We start from the raw sequence: 22,586 nt of genomic DNA, 5'->3' as shown, positions 1-22,586 counted from the left end.
AGGGGCGGCATACAAATCCAATCAATCAATCAATCAATCAATCAATCAATCAATCAATAGTAAACAAACAAACAAGCAAACAAAATTAGGAGGTCTTTAAGTCAAAATACCCAATATAGTTTGGAGATAATGGCTCCTATATGCCTTTTACTGTAAATCACAGTCCAGGCTTTTCCATATGTCTCAAAACATAAAACTTCATTGTACTGAAAAGACTTCTTAGAAACTCTCCCTTACAAAGGAAAATAGCAGCTTATAAACAGCTGCTGCATAAGACTTTGAGAGTGAAGAGTCTATTAAATGGGGGAGAAAAGAAAAATGAATATTCTTCCACAATCAACTGTTATGCTAGTTTAGAAATCTCTGAAAAGAGCTGTGTACTTCAACTGTGTCAGTCATCAGTCCTTTATGACAATCAATGAGTGGTGTTGCATTTAGAGAAATACAAATGTTAAAATATACCAGATAAAATAAAACAAAATGCAAGAAAGATGATGAAGGAGAACTTTCCTATGAAGAAAGATATAGCATTTCTGGATATTTTAGTCTAGAAAGGAGAAGATTTGGAGGGGGACATGTCGAGAGCTACGAAATAATACACAGTGTGGATAAAGTGGTCAAGCGACTTCAACAAAATTAATTAGAAGATATGGAGATGAATGGCCATTAGCCATGATGTGAGAATGGCTGTCTCTGAAGACCTCTACAGAGAGATTAGTGACCTTCCTTGTGCAGTTGGTTGACCACTGTGGGAAGAGACTGCTGGACTAAATGGGCCCAAAAGCAACAAACAACTGCTTATAGAAACATAGAAGTCTGACGGCAGAAAAAGACCTCATGGTCCATCTAGTCTGCCCTTATACTATTTTCTGTATTTTATCTTAGGATGGATATATGTTTATGTGAGTCAAACTTGGAAAATAAATTAAATTAATACAGGTAGTTCTTGATTTATAACCACAATTGAGACCAACATTTATGTTATGAAGCAGTGGTTCTCAACCTGGGGGTCGGGACCCCTTTGGGGGGTCAAATAACCATTTCACAGGGGTCACCTAAGGCCATGAGAAAAGACAAATTTCCCCTGGTGTTAGAAACTAAAGTTTCTATTCTGGTGCCTTGGAACATATTTTTACAATCTGACCAATCAGGCTTCCTGCCAATCTTCCTGCCAATCAAGTTAAAGCTCTGTTGGTAAAATTGGGGCTAGACTTATGGTTGGGGATCACCACAACATGAGGAACGGCATTAAGGGGTCACGGCACTAGAAAGGTTGATAACCACTGTTATAAAGTGAGACACTTATTAAGTGAGTTTTGCCCCTCTCTATGACCTTTCTTGCCAGAGTTGTTAAGCGAATCCCTTCAATTGTTAAGTAGTAACATGGTTCTTAAATGACTCTGACTTCTCCATTAACTTTGCTTGTCAGAAGGTCACAAAAGCTGATCACTGGGACACTGCAACCATAATAAATACATGCCACTTGTCAAGCATCTGAATTTTGATCACGTAACCATGGGGATGCTGCAATGGTGATGAAAAATGGTCACAAATCACTTTCAATGAAGGCAAACCACTTTTTTCAGTGTTGTCGTAACTTTGAATGGTCACTAAATGAACTGCTGTAAGTTGAAGACCACCCATAATAATATGATTGCATGAGGCTAATGGAGATGGTAGCAATTGAACGAGCTTACCTTAATAATGCAAAAAAACTGACCTTACATTTTCTTTTCTGGCTATAGCTGAGTGAATCTTAGCTGCTGTTTCTGAACAGCTTGTTTTGGTAATCAGCTCCTTTTATTAACCCTCCTCCTACGTTTTCCTGAAGCTTAGAGTCAGAGCCTAGAAATACAGTAAAAGGTCTTGTGGTGAATGGAAAACTCCCCTTTCATTTCAACTTTCTGTGCCGAACTCAGAAGCAAGGCTGAAAGCCTTGGCTATGTGCCCAGGACTGTTAAAAGGATTCCTCTCCTATTCGGGAACAGCCCCATAGAATGGGTCATTTTTTAATCCATTTATTTGAACACAGAGTTGGTTCAGAGGCGGTTTTCAAATTGCGTAGACTCTGGTCTAAACAACAGACCATAAAAGGCACTGAATATGCTCCACCTACTCTTAGCCACAGCATCTGGAGATTTGCAGAGCTGAAAGAGAACACGGCCTCTCCGAGAAGACAGAAATTCTGAACAGCCTCTCCTCAATTTGTCGACACGAGGGTAAGTTTCTTTCATTTATTCGCGACAATGCCTTTCTGGGTGGGAAGGAGCACATTTAAGATGATAAACTGCCTGGCAGAGTGAAACGATTTCATGGGATCCAGATGAATACTGGAGGCTATTTTTTCACTCGGAGGACATTGTGTTCTCCTTACATAACGCAATAGAGCAATAGAGGAAGAACAAGAGGCAGTGAAAGCATCTGAAACTTCTACCCAAGGTGCTCTGCAATTAAGTGCAGTCAAAACAGGCACTTCTGTTAAAAAGGCTTTCTGGGTGTCTTTGATCTGGTATATTTTCTTGATTAGGAGCTGCTATATTTGGGAATTCCCGTGTCCAGAGAAGCAGAGACTGTTTTGATAGATAGAGGGGAAGGAGGATGTTCCTGCTGGCCCAGCATGGTTGCCTGAGCTTTGTCTTTTTGATAGAGCAAAACTCCTCTTAAATGAAAAGCAAATGGAGGAAGAAAAGAATCAAAATATCAAAAGTAGTTCTGAGTGGGATGCAGACATGTTCTTAAGTAAGGTGACCAGATTTTAACATTGGTAAAGTGGGACACCATTGATTGGGGGGGGGGGGGGAGGAGGAGGGGAGACTTGATTAAAAATGTGGTGTACATGGAGCAAAAAAATATTTTCTTTTATTTCTTTTTCTCTCTCTCTCTCTTCTCCCTTTCTCTCTCTCCCTCTTTCTCTTTCTCTCCCTCCCTCTTTCTTTTTCTCTCTTCTTTCTTTCCCATTTCTCTTTCTCTCTCTCCCGCCTTCCCTCCCTTTCTCTCTTCTTCTCTCCCTTTCTCTATATTTCTCTTTCTACCTCCCTCTTTTTTCTCTCTCTCTTTCTCTCTTCCTTCTTTTTTTCTTTCTCTCTTCCTCCCTCCCTTTCTCTTCCTTCCTTCCTTCCTTCCTTCCTTCCTTTCTTTCTTTCTTTCTTTGTTTGTAAACAAGTGAGTAAGCGAAACTAAGCCATGAATCACGTTTATTCATTTTAAAGACTCTTCTGGTTTAGTGTGATGTCCAGATCAAGTGTATGCATAGTAAAAATAGCACATTATCCAAGACCATTCTAAATTATTTGAGAAGATGAAAGACCCATAATCAATTTTCCCCAGAAACAAAAGTACTATTGGTCAAATGATGATGATGATGATAATAATAATAATAATAATAATAATAATAATAATAATAATAATAATAATAATAATAATAACTTTATTGTCATTGTATGTATATACACAGTATACCCATGCAACAAAATTTGTATGATGCCAAAGACCAATATCTCGGCATATATAACAATCCGAAAGAACATGCTCAACCTGCCACAATTTTCCACCTCAACCATCCAACATACACACAACAGACCAAGTAGTATTGTCCAACAGTTCACTGATGGTGACCCCCTAGTATAAGGTGACCAGATTTTAACATTGGTAAAGTGGGACACCATTGACGGGGGAGAGATTTAAAAAAAATGGTCTATATGGAGCAAAAAGATATTCTCTTTCTTTTTCTCTCTCTCTTTTCCTCCCTAACTTTCTCTCTATTTCTCTCTTTTTCCCTTCCTCCTTCCCTCTTTCTTTCTCTCTCTCTCTTTCTTCCTCTCTTTTTCTCCCTCCTTCCCTCCCCTCTCTTTTTTTCTCTCTCTCTCCCCCTCCCTTTCTCTCTTTCTCTTTCTCCCTCCCTCTTTCTCCCTCCCTCTCCTTCTCTCTTCCTTCCTCTTTTTTCTTTCTCTCATTTATTTGTGAAAGGAGGCCATTCTTTGTGTAAAGAGGAGAACTCACAAAAGCCACAACCACATGTAAAGAATTACAAGCTAACTTAACATAGTCCAACTTATCTATTCATAAGATAAAAATGTGGAATTTCTTGCAAAGAGGATAAATAAGAAAGGTCCAACTCATGCTTAGGTGGAAATAACCTAAGCCTCTTCTTTCAAATAAAATAAAATAAAACTAGAGAAAAAAAGTATTGTTTTCAGAAAAACTATCCTTCAAACTCCTGTCTAAAAAGCCCTTGAATACAAGAGATCAAGGTAGCTATTAATGCCTTCTTTTTTCTGGCTTAAAAATGTGAGTCAGAGAAAATTAGGGGTGGAATACTGGTAGTAAAGAGCAACAGATTGTAGTATAGAAAAAGTTCCTTCTTTTTCTTGGGTCAAAGCAGAGGAAGGAAGTTAAATCTTTTGTTTCTGAGTAAGGGGTTTTCCTTTCCAGAATGGGGATCCTTACTTGGTTATAATCCTGAAAGGAAGACTTGAATTATGCAGAATTCCCTTGCTCAGTGAAGGATGCCAACCTGGGAGAATTATTTAGATAATCATTTTTAAATTTTACATGACTTTGCACTTTAAAAGAAGAAATTGTTGTTCAACCTGTGCAACATAAAGTGTAACATTCCTTCTTCCATCAGTTTCTAGTGAAGTAATTATGGAAATGAAACACTGAGATGAAAGGCTTAAAAAAACAAAGAAAAAACCCTCTAAAACTGTTTACTACAACACATTAACGGTTAAGCAAAATAATATATTTTTTCAAATCTGTTGCACTTGATTTATTATTCTGATCTGTGAATGAGAAGTTCTAACATTAGGAATAATATAAGCTTACTTACATATATTTTTAAAAATATACACAAGAAACAAGTCTTTAAAATAATGAATTCAGAATTAAAACATGCATAGTAAGAAGAAATTATTATTATTATTGTTATTAATAATAATAATAATAATAATAATAATAATAATAATAATAATAATAATAATTTATTACATTTGTAGGCCGCCCCTCTCCGAGCAGCATAGGTTGTTGTATTAAATAAACAAAGACTTTTTAATGAGCATTCATGCACTTGTATGCTATGTATTCATATTAGAATACAGATGGGGATCTACAGCTTAAATTGACCCAGAGCAGCCTGTTAGACCACCCTGCCATGATTCTTGAAAGAGCTCACAGCAACATACAGGAGTCAGGTTAACAGAGAACACGCAGTTGTGGCTGAATATAAATTTTGTACAGGAGCCAAAACTCCAAGTCTACTGGAGTTCAGATTTGGAAGTACATTTATTCTTGCTTCACAATAAGTTGATTAATACAGAAACCATCTTCCTCCTCCTCCTTTATAGCATAACACCAGAAGCAAAGGTTAAAAAGAGAAAACAATATTAATAATACCAAAATGTATTGAGTCTACAGCTTGTTAAAAGAAGGAGAGTTGATTAGAATTTAAAAGAAAGGCAGGGATCCAGTTTTATAACCTCTGAGCTGCTTAAACCTCAACATCGAAACCTGGTCAAAACTTGACTGTGCAGCCTTGTGTGTGGGGCATGGAGGTTCACACACTTGTGGGGCTGGTTGGCCCCTTAAAAAAACCCTCCCCCATCTCTTTTAACAACTACTAATCTCCATCCTAGAATGTTTTGCCTTTTGAAATTTTATCATGTTATTTTTTAAATAATGTTACACTTTTTAATCTTAAATTATTTTGATTTCAATTTTAATTTTATTGATTATATTGTACACTGTCCAGAGCCTCTCTTTGAGGGATAAAATGGGTGAATATTAAAAATATATACATAAATAAATAAAATAAAAAAATAATTTCAGTGGCAGAACATTCATTGAAGCATGCAAACTAATTTGAGTAGAACTGTTTTCCATAATGGTTAGTTGCTCTGTAATCACTAAGCATATGAAAGATAGGAGAGGAGAGGATAATATCCAGTGTAACTGCAGAAGATGTGCTAAAGAGTGCTAGAAGAACCAGTCCTTCAATTTTACCTAATAATTGGCATAATAACCTTCTGGTTTTTTGTGGGAAAATGTACACAGTTCAAGCCATAATTTCTTTCTGTAAATTCTTGATAAATAAATTAAATTATACTTGTAGATAAGAACAGAAGTGGTATTTAACTGGTTCAGACTGGTTTGCGCGAACTGGTAACAGAAATTTTGAGTAGTTTGGAGAACTGGGCAATACCACCTCTGGCTGGCCCTGCCCCCAGCCACGCACTTGCTGGTAGCCCTGCCTGCCTGCTCCCCCCATCCAGTCTCTCCTCACCTCCCCAGCATGGCACATTGCATGGCTCCTTGTTTGCCTTGACCACACAGTGCTTGCAGCATGCCTGCCTTCCAATACGGTGCCTGCAGCCCAATTGTGTGACCCTGATCTGCTTGCCTGGATAAATTCGCCTGTGAGTTGCAGCCTAGTTACCTATCACCCCATCCTCACCCGTCTTCCCTACTCCCTTCCATGTGACCTGCTGCCCCACAATGCTTCCTGGCCTTCCCCACAGCTTTCCCAGCACTCCCTGTGGCTAGGCCTGCTTGCCTGCCTTCCCTATTCCCTTCCATGCAACCCTCAGCCCTGCCATGCTTGCTTGCCTTTTTGCGGGAAAGGGAAGCATCTGGATTGCTGCTGCCTTTCATTGGGGTGTGTGGAGTAAGGTGGAGTTCCCCCATCTCCATCTTTTCTGTTCCCCCCTTCCTTTCTACTCTTTGTGGGCAGAAGGGTTTTCCCCAATCACCACCACCTAGATCCCCTTGCTTCACCCAAGCATCTTTTTTGCCTACCTGTTGTCCCGCTCCATCATGTTTCTCGCCATGGTTTACAAGGGGGGGGGGAGAGTTTGCATGGGGCTAAAAAAATGGTCAATCAATCAACTCCAACTTCTTACGAAAGAAAAAGATCTCACAAAGTTGGAATTGATTGATTGAATTTGTCTTGCGAGCAGTGAAGTGCTTCCAAAATTTTTACTACAACACTGTGGGTGTGGATTATGCATTTTCTTTCAACATTTTTCAGTGCAAATTGGGTGCTTTGGGGTGGAGCTCCATTTTTGCTAACCTACTGCATCCCGCCCCCATCCAGGCTGTAACCCACCCCTGCTTGTGAGCTAGCGGTGGTTGCCAGTGCTAGGATTGCCATTTTGGGGATTCAGCCAGCCTCCAAAGTTAAATGTTTTCTTTTCTTTCAAGTGCATACAAACATCATTAAAGGGAGAAATTGTGAGTTCTGTAACCATAAAAAGTATGAATGAAAACCAGGTATTCCAGTTAAATTAGAAGAATGATAGTTGTTAAGAATAGCTGGATCCAGGAAAGGCATCTTGAGGAGGGTACACACCACCGCCTCTTTTAATGAAGGTGGGAAGCACCCCTCCATCAAGGAAGTGTTGACCATCACCTGCATCCAGCCTCGTGTCACTTCCCTGCTGGTAGAAACCAATCAGAAAGGACACGGATCTAATAAACAGGTGGAAGAACTCACATCTCTAATGGATTTGTCCACTTCATCAAGTGTCATCAGGTCAAACTCATCCCATACAACCAGTCTAAGATGAGACCCTGTCTCCTCTATCAATACTGCCCAGTTGGAGTCCAGGTCAGTCCGGATCTGAGTAATTTTATCTGCAAGAAATTTATTAAACTCCTCAGCTCTGCCCTGCAAGGGATCCTCCATTCTCCCAGTGCCAAGGAGAGAGCGAGTCACCCTAAATAGGCCAGCTGGGTGAGATTCTGCAGATGCAATCATGGTGGCAAGATGCAACTTGGATGGACTAGAAAACCTCCAAGGTCCCTTCCAACTTTGTTATTCTTTTTAAATCTTTCCACTCAGTCTTACCAAGAGAATGGTGATAAACAATATTGGGAAATGTATATCACTTTGCAAAATCTCATCTTTTTGGCTAGTATCTGTTCTGTCCCAGTGATGAGCCCCCAAGAAATAGGTCCACACAGATTTGACAAGATTTAAGCATGTCATTCTAATAGTTTAGGTAGCAAGGAGGCTTAACTATGTAACATGTATCAGCAAAAGCAAGAAATAAGTCTTTTCTGTCTCAACTGTATATTAGAGCCGCAAGCAGTAAATCAGCTCCCCAAATAGTTCTCTTATCACCAATCTCTCATTAACATCACTCATTCTGGGTTGGCAGGAAGGTCGGAGACAAAGATTTCAGTTTCTTAATTGGTAATTTACATAAATAGTCCACAAGCCAAATCCAAGCAGCCATCGCTCACATTCAAAAGTTGACTTCCACACTGGCTTGTCATGAGGCTCTTGCTTAAATAGCCAAAAGGCATCGCAAAGTGTTCTAGAGATCTATTCACGCAGAGACCTCCTCCTGCTCAGCCACTCCTGCCTTCTGACACTTCTGCACACCCTGGCATCAAGGAGAGGTGCTTTCTCTTCTCCTGAATCACTCATGGGCTCCTCTGGAGGTGCAACAGGCCCTGGTTGGCTTTCAGCCTCTGATCCCACATCCTCTCCGACCTCCTTGCTATCAGACTCAGGTACCAAGTACACTGGCCCAGGATGCCAACCCACACCCATCTCTTGAGCCTCAGAATCTGTGATCAGCTGTGCAGGATGTGGATGGGCCACAGCAGTATCAATGGGAAGATGACTTTGAAAAAGCTTCCTCTCTCACCATGACAAGCAAGATGAGACAAGGAGTGGCTGGGAGGGGGAAGGTTGAGGAGACTCCAGGTGAGTTGTCCCTCCATGGGAGTGACATCGAATTGACCCAGCCCACACAGTCACATGCCCACCCAGCCATGCCTACCCAGTCACATGACCACCTAGCCATACCCACCCAGTCACATGACTACTAGCCATGACCACAGAACTGGTAGTAAAGCAGAGTAGGAGAATTATCAAGAGCTAGAAATAAATCTGGAATATGGAAGGTTTTGTTTTCTTTTATTTTTCAGTGCCTTCGAGTCAGTGCTGACACCTAGTGACAGCCTAGAGTAAGTCTCTCTATTTTCCTTGGCAAGATTTTCAGGAGTGGTTTGTGCAAAACCTACCCTGGAACTTATTACCACCTTACTTACTTACATGCTAAAAAATTCTGGGAAGAAATCAAAACTATCTTGGACCAAGTCATATCAAATAATATAATACTTAAACCAGAATTATTCCTTTTAGGTATTTTTAGGCAAAAACTCCCACAAGAAGACAGATACCTAACTATACAAATTCTGACAGCAGCCAGAATTACATACACCCAATTATGGGAACAAGATAAAACCCCAACCTTACTAAACATTATTATAAAAATCATGGAATGTGCTGAGATGTCTAAAATTACAATGGAAATTCAAAATAAGAAGGAATCAGATTTCTACAAGGTATGGGAGAAATGGTATCAATGGCTAACAAAAACAAAAAACATCATTTTTTTCTAAAAAATAAGAATTTTTTCATCCCTTCTCATGCTTCAATTGAAAACAGTAAATAACAGAATATGACCAAATATCGATTATAAATAATCTGAATTCAAATATAGACACTTGCAACATAATTCTTTAACTACTTTGATATACTAAACCATTGACAATATTACAGGTAGTGATGGGCGAATCCAACGGTGTTCGGGTTCGGCAAGTTCGGACGAACTTTATGCAAAATTCAGCCGAACCCGAACTGAACCCAAACCCGAATGGGGAATCCCACCAAGAGATTCCGGGGGCGGAGCTTTGATGTCACATATACTGGCAGGTTGCTAAGGATGCCAAGGTGATCACTTCCTGGATTCCATGGAATCCAGGAAGTGATCACCTTGGCATCCTTAGCAACCTGCCGGTGACGTCAAGGCTCCGCCCCCGGAATCTCTTTGTGGGAGGGATTCCCCAGCTCCTTCAAACATTGTTATTTTTACAAAAAAGGACGCTACAGCAGCGCTGCAAGCAAAGGGCAGTCCTTTCACGTAAAAATAACAATGTTTATTTTTACATGAAGACCTCCCTTTGAAGGAGCTGGAGAATCCCTCCCACAAAGAGATTCCGGGGGCGGAGTCTTGACATCACCAGCAGCATGCAACATTCAGTGTATAAGACACATTTAGTTTTTGATGCATTTTTTTGAGGTAAAAAGGTACGTCTTATACACTGATCTTTTTTGTAAATTTCATGTGATTCCAGAAGTATGTAATTCTCCCTGGGTATTGATAGCAGTGGAAGTGATGTGCCAGTGTCTGGAGGCTGTTGGGGCCTGGATGGGTGTCAACAGACTCAAACTCAACCCGGATAAGACGGAGTGGCTGTGGGTTTTGCCTCCCAAGGACAATTCCATCTGTCCTTCCATTACCCGGGGGGGGGGGGAAATTATTGACCCCCTTGGAGAGGGTCCGCAACTTGGGCGTCCTCCTCGATCCACAGCTCACATTAGAGAACCATCTTTCAGCTGTGGCGAGGGGGGGCGTTTGCCCAGGTTCGCCTGGTGCATCAGTTGCGGCCCTATCTGGACCGGGACTCACTGCTCACAGTCACTCATGCCCTCATCACCTCGAGGTTCGACTACTGTAATGCTCTCTACATGGGGCTACCTTTGAAAAGTGTTCGGAAACTCCTGATCGTGCAGAATGCAGCTGCAAGAGCAGTCATGGGCTTACCTAGCTATGCCCATGTTTCACCAACACTCCGCAGTCTGCATTGGTTACCGATCAATTTCCGGTCACAATTCAAAGTGTTGGTTATGACCTTTAAAGCCCTTCATGGCACTGGACCAGAATATCTCCGAGACTGTCTGCTGCCGCACGAATCCCAGCGACCGATTAGGTCCCACAGAGTGGGCTTTCTCCGGGTCCCGTCAACTAAACAATGTCGGTTGGCGGGCCCCAAGTGAAGAGCCTTCTCTGTGGCGGCCCCGACCCTCTGGAACCAACTCCCCCTGGAGATTAGAACTGCCCCTACTCTCCTTGCCTTTCGTAAGCTCCTTAAGACCCACCTTTGTCGTCAGGCATGGGGGAACTGAGACATCTCCCCTGGGCATATACAATTTATGAATGGTATATCTGTATGTATGTTTGTTTAGAAAATGGGGTTTTTAAAATATTTTTAAACTGTAATTTAGATTTGTTGTAAATTGTTTCACTTTGTTGTGAGTCTGCGGAGAGGGGCGGCATACAAATCTAAATAATAAATAAATAAATAAATAAATAAATAAATAAATAAATAAATTTCCTAATCTAAGTTAATTGGTTAAGGAGGACAAGGGGCTTTACAATTTCTCTTGACTGTGCATTCTACAAGCTGTCTGCCATGAATAGTTTTGGGGAAAACAATGGTCTCCTTGGTGTCTATACAGATTCTCAGTCATCCAGATTATGGTTGTCCCAAAGGTGCTTTTTCAAGTCCATCTGCATTTAAAAGACACTCTTTTGAAGACAACAAAGTCCATATTTTGGACAGAGAAGACCACTGGTTTGAAAAAGGGGTTAAAGAGTCCATTTATGTCAAAATTGAACAGCCTTTTCTCAACAGTGGGGTGGTGGTGGTGATATGACATCATCTATCTCCAAACTACCAGATTTTACCTCCAATCTACACAATCTTCTTAGAACTTGTACAATAACAAATTTTAAGAAAGCTCCACACAAATTTGCACTGCTCAGGAGATCCAGATGACACAGAAAAGTCTCCAGCTGGCCTTAATGACTTGCTATAATAATGTAAATAACCAACTGTCTGCAACAAGTATAAATCCTTTCATACTGCACCATCCAGTCAGAGCTGAAGAAGCTTCTTGGATGAGAAGCAAAATGTCTTCAAAGAAAAAAACAGAAAGTTCAGTCGCCTCTTGAAAAAGCACCATTGGGACTGCTCATCTTGATAAATTTGTATCATTTGTGTCATACTTGCATGTCACTCAAACCAGATGTCTTCCCCATTTTATCTTACAGAATTGTCATCATGGGAAAATTCCTGTTGACCTGCTCAATCGTGATTCTCTTCATTTTGCTCCAGACTGAGGAAATTGTCTCCATTTCTAAAAAAGGAAGCAGCAGACCAAGCGGCAGTAGCAGTCGAAAGCCAAGTCGACCTAACAGACCCTCCCATAATCCTAGTAAACCTTCCCATCCCCATAATCAGCCCTCCCATCATCCTAGACCACCCAACCGACCTGAGAACAAGCCTGCCCAGCATGCACCCCCAAACAGGCCTGAAAATCCTGCAAAGCATCCTCCGAACCATGCAAACCCTCCTCCACATAATCCTGCACAACCTCGCCCTTACCCTGTCAACCCTCAAAATCCTGCCCACCCTCCAAACAATCCTGTTAACCCAGGGAATCCTCCCCCATACAACCCTGCCCACCCCCCAAATAATCCTGTTAATCCAGGGAATCCTCCCCCATACAACCCTGCCCACCCCCCAAATAATCCTGTTAACCCAGGGAATCCTCCCCCATACAACCCTGCCCACCCCCCAAATAATCCTGTTAACCCAGGGAATCCTCCCCCATACAACCCTGCCTACCCACATCCAGTCAACCCCCAAAACCCAGCACATCCTCCCCCATATCCGGTCAACCCTCAAAACCCAGCACATCCTCCCCCATATCCGGTCAACCCCCAAAACCCAGCACATCCTCCCCCATATCCGGTCAACCCTCAAAACCCAGCACATCCTCCCCCTTATCCGGTCAACCCTCAAAACCCAGCACATCCTCCCCCATATCCGGTCAACCCTCAAAACCCAGCACATCCTCCCCCATATCCGGTCAACCCTCAAAACCCAGCACATCCTCCCCCATATCCGGCCAACCCTCAAAACCCAGCACATCCTCCCCCATATCCGGTCAACCCTCAAAACCCAGCACATCCTCCCCCATATCCGGTCAACCCCCAAAACCCAGGGCATGTTCCACCATATCCGGTCAACCCCCAAAACCCAGGACATGTTCCACCATATCCGGTCAACCCTCCAAAACCAGGACATGTTCCACCATATCCTGTCAACCCTCAAAATCCTGGGTATTTCCCACACCAACCCTATAACCCCCAAAATCCTAACTGGGGACACTATAATCCCAAACCTTGGAAACCTAAACCTCCCAAGACTAAGTTGAAGCACGTGGCTGGAGCGGCAATTGCAGGTGGACTGGCAGGAGCTGTTGGAGGCTTCTTCCTGGGACGTGCCATGTCTAACCTGCACTTTCAATTTAACAACCCGAATGAAGAGCGGTGGTGGTATGAAAATCGCCACCGTTACTCTGATCACGTTTACTACCCCCAGTACATCCAGCCCGTTCCACAAGACATCTTTGTGAGAGACTGTGTGAACATCACAGTGAAAGAATACGTTGAGCCCACTGGGAATGCAACAGAGGATGAGATGGAAGCCACCGTGGTGAAGCATGTGGTGAAGGAAATGTGCATCGAGCAGTATCGTACTTTCTCCAGGTCTTCAGAAGGAGGCAGTTCCAGACCTCAAGATGGCAACCCAGCGGACTCAAAGCCAAAGGGCGATGAAGTGAAATATGTAGTGGGGAAACCTGTTGTAGATGGTCCAGTGGAAGACCCCGAGAGCTACATCTTAGGCAGCCCCATAGCCAAGATGGATTTTCGTTTTAATGACAGTGAGGAAGAACGTTGGTGGAATGAAAACCGTCACCGTTTTGCCACCCATGTTTACCACCCAAACGCTAGCCAGCCAATTTCAAGAGATGTTTTCATGAGTGAGTGTGTAAATGTCACCATAGGAGAATATGTCAAGCCCACTGGAAACCAAACTGAAGATGAACTGGAAGCCAGAGTGGTGACACAGGTGGCAAATGAAAAATGCATGGAGATGTATCCCCGCTTGACTGTTTTCACAATGGCAGGCAGCTACTATAATAATAAACCAGAGGGAGCTACTACACAGGAGATCAAAAGTGAGTTCAAATATGGAGAAGGAGCAGTTTTGGCTAATACTCCTGGAAGAGCCAGTGGACACAATCTCCAAAACAATGCTGTGTCTGATTTGCATTTCTCTTTTGAGAATGCTTTGTTTCTCATTCATCCTTTTGCCATTTCAATCATTACCTTAATCACTCCTTTGCTGATCTTCTAAGGGCTATGCTTTCTCTTCCATGGTTGCTATTAACTTATCAGAGGTTGGAATATTTCTGTCTCCAGCAAGAATTTAGTTGTGGTTTTATGTTTTTCTGGAGACTGCATCAGAATGCAAAGAGATGGAATACATAGGCTAATTATGAATGAATTCCAATTGGCATCATGAATCAGCCTAAAATGATTCCTTTTTTGTATTTGTCAAGTCTAATTTAAGATGGAGAAAAATTCCCCTATTCCTGTTGCCTCAATTCTTCAGTAGAATTTTACCTAACATTCCTGCCCAGTTTTCAGGAAATATTTCAGCAGTTCACATGATAGTAGAAGTTGCTTTTGAGAAGGAGGAAGGGAAGGGAAGAAGGAAGAAAGGAGACTTCTGAGATTATTTCAAATGAATACATCAAGAGTTGAACAGAAGGTTCCATTCCAACACATCTCAGATCCAGTTTTTTGGAATCAAACAGACTTTCTGAACAATTGGACTCAAACAACTGAATAGGTTCAGAGGTCTTTTGTTTGACTATTTCCAAACAGCTCTCCCCTAATGGGAGTTGACAATTCCACACATACCAACTATTTTTGCAGAGTGGTGAAAGCTGTCACACAACTCAAAAGAGAGGCAGGCAACATTTGATGGCAAACACGGTTTACAGTGTTGCAAATTTGGTGCTGAAAAACCATGCATCTGGATGGACTACGATGTTGAGGTGAACACTTTTTTGGAAACTATGATATACTGACATTGGAGCATTTCCTACAGGTTCCTATCTTGGAATGGTGGAAAGCTGAATTATCACTTTTCAGCAATTATGGAGGGTATGGGGGTGGGTTGTGGGTTGTAGAAAGAAGACTTGAAGTCACATGTGGTCCTGGGGTTGCAGGGACTCCTGCTTGATAAACTGCTTTAGTGCCTTCTTTGTCTAAATTGTTATTCCTATTCGTAAATATGAGTGGGAGGTTTTGTCCAATCATTAATAATTTGTAGACTGAGAATGTTTTTTGAAAGCCACATGGTTCCATATTGTTTTCCATTCTATTTTTCCCCTTAACCTCTAAAAGGTTATTGAATACCTACGCGGGTTTAAACCAGACGTCTTCAAACTTGGCAACTTTAAGACTCGTGGTCTTCAACTCTCAGAATTCTACAATCAGCTTATCTGGCTGAGGAATTCTGGGAATTAAAGTCCACAAGTCTTAAAGTTGTCAAGTTTGGGGAGCCCTGGTTTAAACTCTAAATTGTCTACAGAAATTCTCAACATCTAGGTCATAGTTGTTCTATGGTCAGTGAAGGGCTACCAAAATTTTTACTACCATACTGTGGGTGTGGTTTATGGATTTTCTTTCAACATCTTTCAGTGCAAATTGGGTGCTCTGGGGTGGAGCTCCAATTTCGCTACCCCACTGCATCCCCCCCCCCATCAGGGGAGTAGCCCATCCCTGCCTATGGTTGTCCCAAGGTGCTTTCTCCCCCAAAGGGCAACTGGACTTTTTTTTTCTTTGAAAAAAAGGTCCTTGGATAAGAAGCAAAATGTTTTCAAAGAAAAAAACCAAGAAAGTCCAGTTGCCTTTTAGAAAAAAAGCACCTCTGGATTTAAGTTCTAATTCTATCTTTAGTATTCTTTTCTGCCATGCAGTGATGATTGTCCCAAATAAAAAGGGGACAGAGACTTGGCTCAGATTGAAATTATTCCAAAATTGAGAGCCAGTTAATTAAAACGTGGTATCAATTCAACAAATGCATAAATATGTAAATAAATAAATTTGGGTTCCTCAATGCTAGAATAGGCAGTTGAGATTGGGATTATTGGGCTGCTTCTCTCGAAACAAAGGATCCAGTTGGATTTATTCCATTTTCCTCCCAGCCCTAGAAGTTTCTTTGAGAAAAGGAAAGCTGTATAATTAGCTTGGCTGAAATTCTGAAAGTGGATTCCCATCATGAAAAACTGCCTTCTTTACATAAGATGTGATGTTGAATTTTTTAAATCAATCCTTCGTAGCAGAGGTGGGTTCCGGCTTACTTCGCTGTCAGTTCACTTCCTCACGTGCCATGTAAGTGCGCTCATGTTGTGCAATGTGGAGCTCACCAGGTGTGGGTGTGCACGCTTTACGCATGTGCATGCAAAGTGCTAGAAACCCAGCTTCTGTGCATAAATGAAAAACAAGAAGGCACCAACTATAGCGCCCTTGAGAGAGCCGGTTCTGGGGTGTGTCTAGCTAGCCACCACTGCCGGTTTGGTGAGCAGTGGAAAATTCCCGCTACTAGTTCTATAGGACTAATCTGAATTGGCAGAAATCCACCCCTGCTTCATAGTAATGTGTTGATAAGCACTCCTTCAACATCCTTGCTTGACTTCTCCTATCAGTAGTTGTGGTTAAGCTAGCAAGATTAGCGAGGAAGCAAAATCCTTCTGTTATCTCTGAATTTGGAGCTTGCCTTAATTCAGCTCTATAAGGTCAGAAAGATCATCTAGCTTTAGCTTCTATTTTGTTGAGAACTAAGAAATCTTGAAGGCTAATTGGGATAAAATACAGTGCTTGTGTTTCTGTTTAATTTTCCTTCTTTGTGTGGTGGAAAGAGCTGTACAAGGACAGCTGTGAAATCTATTTGAGCAAGAGTGTTGCAAACAAGAAGATAGAATTTTAAACTGTTTTGATTATTCATTACAATCTAACATGCTCCATATGATATATAGTGCTCAGATTTATTTCCTTGTAGTATGTTGATTACTAATGTTCCAACACAAAATTTATTTGAAGATTACTTGTTAACTGCTGTTTGACTTGCTAATCTCCATGTACTCTTCACCACTCTTTGAGCTAAACTGCCAAATAAAACTCTGGCCTGTATAACATCAAGATAGGTCTGTTGGTATCGTATTTGGTTCTTGTTTGAAAATCCACTGCTATAGTAAGGTATAAGTTGGATTAATTGATCTAAAAAAAATCCTTTCAAACTCTTACATTCTCTGATTATGTAAATATGATTAAATAAGTTGCTTAGACTGAATTGGCTTTTCACATCATGCTAAATGACTTGCATTGGTTTAATTTTGGATTATCATGACTAGAATCCCATCTGCAAGCTTCATAGTATCTTAAAATTATACGAATGCCTGGTCTTCTATGGTGGTTTTTTGTGTGTGTGTGTGTGTGTTTGTGTGTGTGTGTATGAGTGAGAGAGAGAGCGAGAGAGAGAGCACTTGATATATATACCATAGACATATTTATTAGCAAAAGTTGATAGGACTTGGTTGTGGGGCTTGACGGACATCGACAGTGTACAGTATATATACTAATAAATAAACAAATCAGTAAATACGTAAGTAAGCGAAACTAAGCCATGAATCATGTTTATTCATTTTAAAGACTGTTCTGGCTTAGTGTGATGTCCAGATCAAGTGTATGCATAGTAAAAATAGCACATCATCCAAGACCATTCTAAATTATTTGAGAAGATGAAGGACCCACAATTAATTTTCCTTAGAAACAAAAGTACTATTGGTCACATGTTAATAATAATAATAATAATAATAATAATATACTTTATTGTCATTGTATGTATATACACAGTATACCCATGCAACGAAATTTGTATGATGCCAAAGACCAATCTCAGCATATATAACAATCTGAAAGACCAATCTCAATAGACCAAGTAGTATTGTCCAGCAGTTCAATGATGGTGACCCCCTAGTATAAGGTCACCAGATTTTAACATTGGTAAAGTGGGACACCATTGACAGGGAAGGGGGTTGCACTTGATTAAACATTTGGTCTATATGGAGCAAAAAAATATTCTCTTTCTTTTTCTCCCTCTCTCTTCCTTTTCCCTATTTCTCTCTTTCTCCCCCCCTCTTTCTTTCTCTTTCTCTTTCTCTTTCTCTTTTTTCTTTCCCTCATTTATTTGTGAAAGGAGGCCATTATTTGTGAAAGGAGATCTCAAAAAGGCCACAACCACATGTATAGAATTACAAACTAAATTAACATAGTACAACTTATCTATTCACAAGATAAAAATGTGGAATTTCTTGCAAAGAGAATAAATAAGAAAGGTCCAACTCCTGCTTAGGTGGAAATAACCCAAGCCTCTTCTTTCAAAAAATAAAATAAAACTAGAGAAAAAAAGTATTGTTTTCAGAAAAACTATCCTTGAAACTCCTGTCTAAAAAGCACTTGAATACAAGAGATCAAGGTAGCTATCAATGACTTCTTTTTCTGGCTTAAAAATGTGAGTCAGAGAAAATTAGGGGGTGATAAGTTGTAGTATAGAAAACATTCCTTCTTTCTCTTGGGTCAAAGCAGAGGAAGGAAGTTAAATCTTTTGTTTCTGAGCAGGGTTTTCCCATTCCAGAATGGGGATCCTTTACTTGGTTATAATCCTGAAAGCAAAACTTGAATTATGCATAATTCCCTTGCTCAGTGAAGGATGCCAACATGGGAGAATTATTTAGATAATCTTTTTTAATTTACCAAATTATATGCCCTTTCAAAATTAGTGTCCACTAATTGCAGATTTACAACGATATGTTATTTGAAACATATAGAGGAGCAGAATAAACCTTCCCAAAGAGTCAGTTTAGTTATAATGTGAAATTTAAATATACATTGCTCATATATTACAGAATTCTTATCAGATTTTGGGTAAGTGACTGAACATATCACTATCTTGACTTCGAATTTTTCTACTGCCTCAAGGTGCTCAGGTTTCACCAAATCTTCTGCAAAATTAAGCCCATTAAAATCCAAAAATTTTGCATATTGCTTCCTCCCCCCCAACATAAGAGTATCTGCAATAACAGAGAAATTAGAGGTTTTTTCCCATTTTAATGCTAGCAGCTGGCACATAGAGAGATTATCAAGTTCTCTCATTTCATAAGTTCTTGGTTTCAACTATTCAGAGCTGGTAGTCAAGGATTCAATCTTATCAAAAGAAAAACAGCAAGCAGATGTTGCCCCGTGCCTGGGAAAGACGGGGAGCGACACTCCACGAGGCAGCTCAAGGGCCGCTCCAGAGCTCAGCGCCACCTCCTCCTCGGCTCCTTGTGGCACCGGCTGATACGATGGCCCCAGAGCACCATCCCGGGCTGGGAAAAGACCTCTCTACGAATGAGGAGGAGGAGGGACAGAATTGAAACATGCTCCTCCCCTTCTGCTCCCCCCCACGCCGCTGGCCGCCCCACTCTTCATTCTAAAATCAGGATATTTTGGAAACAACGCAGGATGCGGGACCATTTGATCAAAAGCAGGATTATCCCGCGGAAAGCGGGACATCTGGCCATCTTACCCTAGTACATTGTTAAGTGCAATTATAGCTCTGGGATAAAAACTGTTCAGAAAACGTGTGGTTCGAGTTTTAATTGTTCTGTATCTTCTGCTAGAAGACTGTAAGCAGGATGAGAAGAGTCTCTGAGAACGTTGTGCATCTTTCTAAAACAACGAGAAGTGAAGATATCATCCAGGTCTGGATAAAAATCTTTAAAATTTTAAATTGTTGATTACTTATGATTTGTCTTTTTACATGTTGTGAGCCGCCCCGAGTCTTCGGAGAGGGGCGGCATACAAATCCAAGTAATAAATAATAAATAAATAAATAAAGTTGGAGCCCAATGATATTCTGGGCAGTTCTAATGATTCTCTGTAAAGCTTTTTTATCCACTACGGAGCTGCTCCCACGTCATGCGAGAATGCCATATGTTAGGACACTCTCAATGGTGCTGCGATAGTAGGACAACAATAGATGCTGAGTTAGATTAATCTTCCTGAGCATTCTCAAGAAGTACAGCCTCTTTTGTGCCTTCTTTACAAGCATGTTAACATTCATAGTCCATGCTCTGTGATATGAATATCTAGAAATTTAAAACTACCAACCCTCTCAACCTCTTTGCCATTTATGTAGAATGGGTAAAATGGTGTTAAAAGGAGAGCTATAATCCACAAATAACAGGGAAATTACATAAGTTCCCTGTTGCTCCAAATGATTCAATACAGTATGGACAACAACAGATCATCATCAGTTGAACTATTACTCCTATATGCAAATTGGTATGGGTCCAAAGTAGGTGGAAGACTAGCCATAATATAGATGATAATAATAATAATAATAATAATAATAATAATAATAATAATAATAACAACAACAACAATAATAATAATATTTATTTACTTACTTACTTACTTACTTACTTACTTACTTACTTACTTACTTACTTACTTACTTACTTATTGGATTTGTATGCCGCCCCTCTCCGTAGACTCAGGGCGGCTAACAACAATGATAAAAACAGCATGTAACAATCCAATCCAATACTAAAATAACTAAAAAAAACCTTATTATACAAACCAAACATACATACAGACATACCATGCGTAAATTGTAAAGGCCTAGGGGGAAAGAATATCTCAGTTCCCCCATGCCTGACGGCAGAGGTGGGTTTTAAGAAGTTTACGAAAGGCGAGGAGGGTGGGGGCAATTCTAATCTCTGGGGGGGAGTTGGTTCCAAAGGGCTGGGGCCACCATAGAGAAGACTCTTCCCCTGGGTCCCGCCAAACGACATTGTTTAGTTGACGGGACCCGGAGAAGGCCCACTCTGTGGGACCTAACTGGTCGCTGGGATTTGTGCAGCAGAAGGCGGTCCCTGAGATAATCTGGTCCGGTGCCATGAAGGGCTTTATAGGTCATAACCAACACTTTGAATTGTGACCGGAAACTGATCGGCAACCAATGCAGACTGCGGAAGCCCATGATTGCTCTTGCAGCTGCATTCTGCATGATGATGATGATGATGATGATGATGATGATAATAATAATAATAATTATTATTATTATTTATTAGATTTGTATGCCGCCTCTCTCCGCAGACATTTCATGACAACAGATGTCAAAGCTATTTGGTCTATAATCATTAAGGGACACCACTGCCGTCTGCTTGGGGACTGGCACTATAATGCATGTCTTCAGGCAGGTAGGAAAAGAGCACCTCAACAGGGATAGATTGAAAATATCTGTGAACACTCCAGCTAGCTCTGCAGCACAGTCCCTAGCAACTTGTCCTGTGATTCCATCAGGCCCAGCTGCCTTCCAGATATTAATGTTCTGGAAAGAGCGTCTCACATCAGATACCTGCAGTAGAAGTGGTTGTCTATCAATAGTGGATAATAATGATGTACTATCAGTTGTGAATGCTGTCCTTCTTTCCACCTCAAAATGACTGAAGAATTGATTTAACTGCTCAGCCAAGGAATCACTATTGTTAGAAAAACGTTTATTTCTTTGCCCCGTGATTTGTTGCAGGCTTTGCCATAACCGATGAAAGTCTGAGTTCTCAAAAAGATGTTCAATCCTCAGTCTGTATGAAGCTTGTATGAATCCTTGATGCCCTTTTTCAGTTGGGCTCTTGACTCGCTATAATGCAACGCATCACCAGAATGGAAAGCGGCATTTCAAGCTCCCAATAAAAGATGCTCTTCTCTATTTATCCAGGCCTTGTTGTTGGAGAACATCTGCACTTGTCTGGTGGTAGTGACAACATCAATGCGGCATTTGATATAAAACAGTACTGTTGAAGTGTAATTGTTATACTAATTATAGTAAATTATTGTAAATCAAAATCATTATCTGGTCTGTCGAGCTCTCTGGTAGACGTCTCCCGAAAATTCACAGGTACAAATTTCAGACACACACACGTTTGAAAATTCAAAACAATGTTCTTTATAATGAAAATTCACTTAAACTAAGCCCTCTTTTTGTATAGCAAAGAGCACTCATCTCCAAACAAACTGGTAATTTGTACAAGTCCCTTATCAGTTCTGTGATACTTAGCTTGCAGCTGTGAGGCAATTCACAGTCCCTCTTCTTTCACAAAGTGAAACACACTTTGCTCTGCTTTAGTTTCAAAATGGGGAAAAATCAGCACACAAAAGGTCAAAGTCAGTAAAGCAGTCACGAAACACAACGATCAGATAATCCTCCACAATGGCCAAACCCACAGGCTGCTCTTTATAGCAGCCTCGCTAATTACCACAGCCCCACCCAACCACAGGTGGCCTCATTTTCTTTGATAATAATCTTTCAGTTGTTGTTGCCTATGCATCGCTCTCCGCATGCGTGGCTGTATCATTAACTCTTCTGAATCCAATGAGGAGCTAGATAATTGATCTCCTTCTGAGCTGTCTGCCCCACTCTCCTCCTCCCTGTCACTCATGTCTTCTTGGTCAGAGGAGCCTTCATCAGCAGATTCCACCGGGGGCAAAACAGGCCTGCAGCATGTGGATGTCTCCCCCACATCCACAGTCCTTGGGGCAGGAGCTGGGCCAGAGCTAACCACAACATTATCTATCCCCAAAATGCAGTTTAAAAATCTATTTGCTTTCTTTTCCTAAAACCAAAGTCCAGTTGCCCAGATGATTCATTTCACTTGGGACCATTTGGATTTTATTCTAAGTCATCTGATATTTTTGGAAAGGTCATTTTTGTATATCCACACAAACAATATACTTGTATTGTTAGGAATAATTTAAATAGTACAAATG

At 40.9% G+C, this 22,586-nt stretch overlaps 1 protein-coding gene across 1 annotated transcript; it reads left to right on the top strand.

The window, feature by feature from the left end:
- The first annotated feature begins 2,129 nt into the window (after positions 1 to 2,129).
- On the top strand, positions 2,130 to 16,913 carry LOC139174658 (trithorax group protein osa-like). The gene is made up of 2 exons (XM_070765153.1): positions 2,130 to 2,219; positions 11,904 to 16,913. The coding sequence occupies exon 2, from the start codon at positions 11,914 to 11,916 to the stop codon at positions 14,056 to 14,058; it is 2,145 nt and encodes a 714-aa protein (XP_070621254.1). The 5' UTR covers positions 2,130 to 2,219; positions 11,904 to 11,913; the 3' UTR covers positions 14,059 to 16,913.
- The last annotated feature ends 5,673 nt before the right edge of the window (positions 16,914 to 22,586 follow it).

The sequence above is a fragment of the Erythrolamprus reginae genome, chromosome 12 (assembly GCF_031021105.1).
Source record: "Erythrolamprus reginae isolate rEryReg1 chromosome 12, rEryReg1.hap1, whole genome shotgun sequence".
Lineage (NCBI taxonomy): Eukaryota > Metazoa > Chordata > Lepidosauria > Squamata > Dipsadidae > Erythrolamprus > Erythrolamprus reginae.
This window is presented reverse-complemented; position numbering and strand designations above follow the sequence as displayed.

Excerpts from the sequence above, each read along its gene's own strand:
- LOC139174658 (XM_070765153.1), top strand. The coding sequence starts at position 11,914 with ATGGGAAAATTCCTGTTGACCTGCTCAATCGTGATTCTCTTCATTTTG.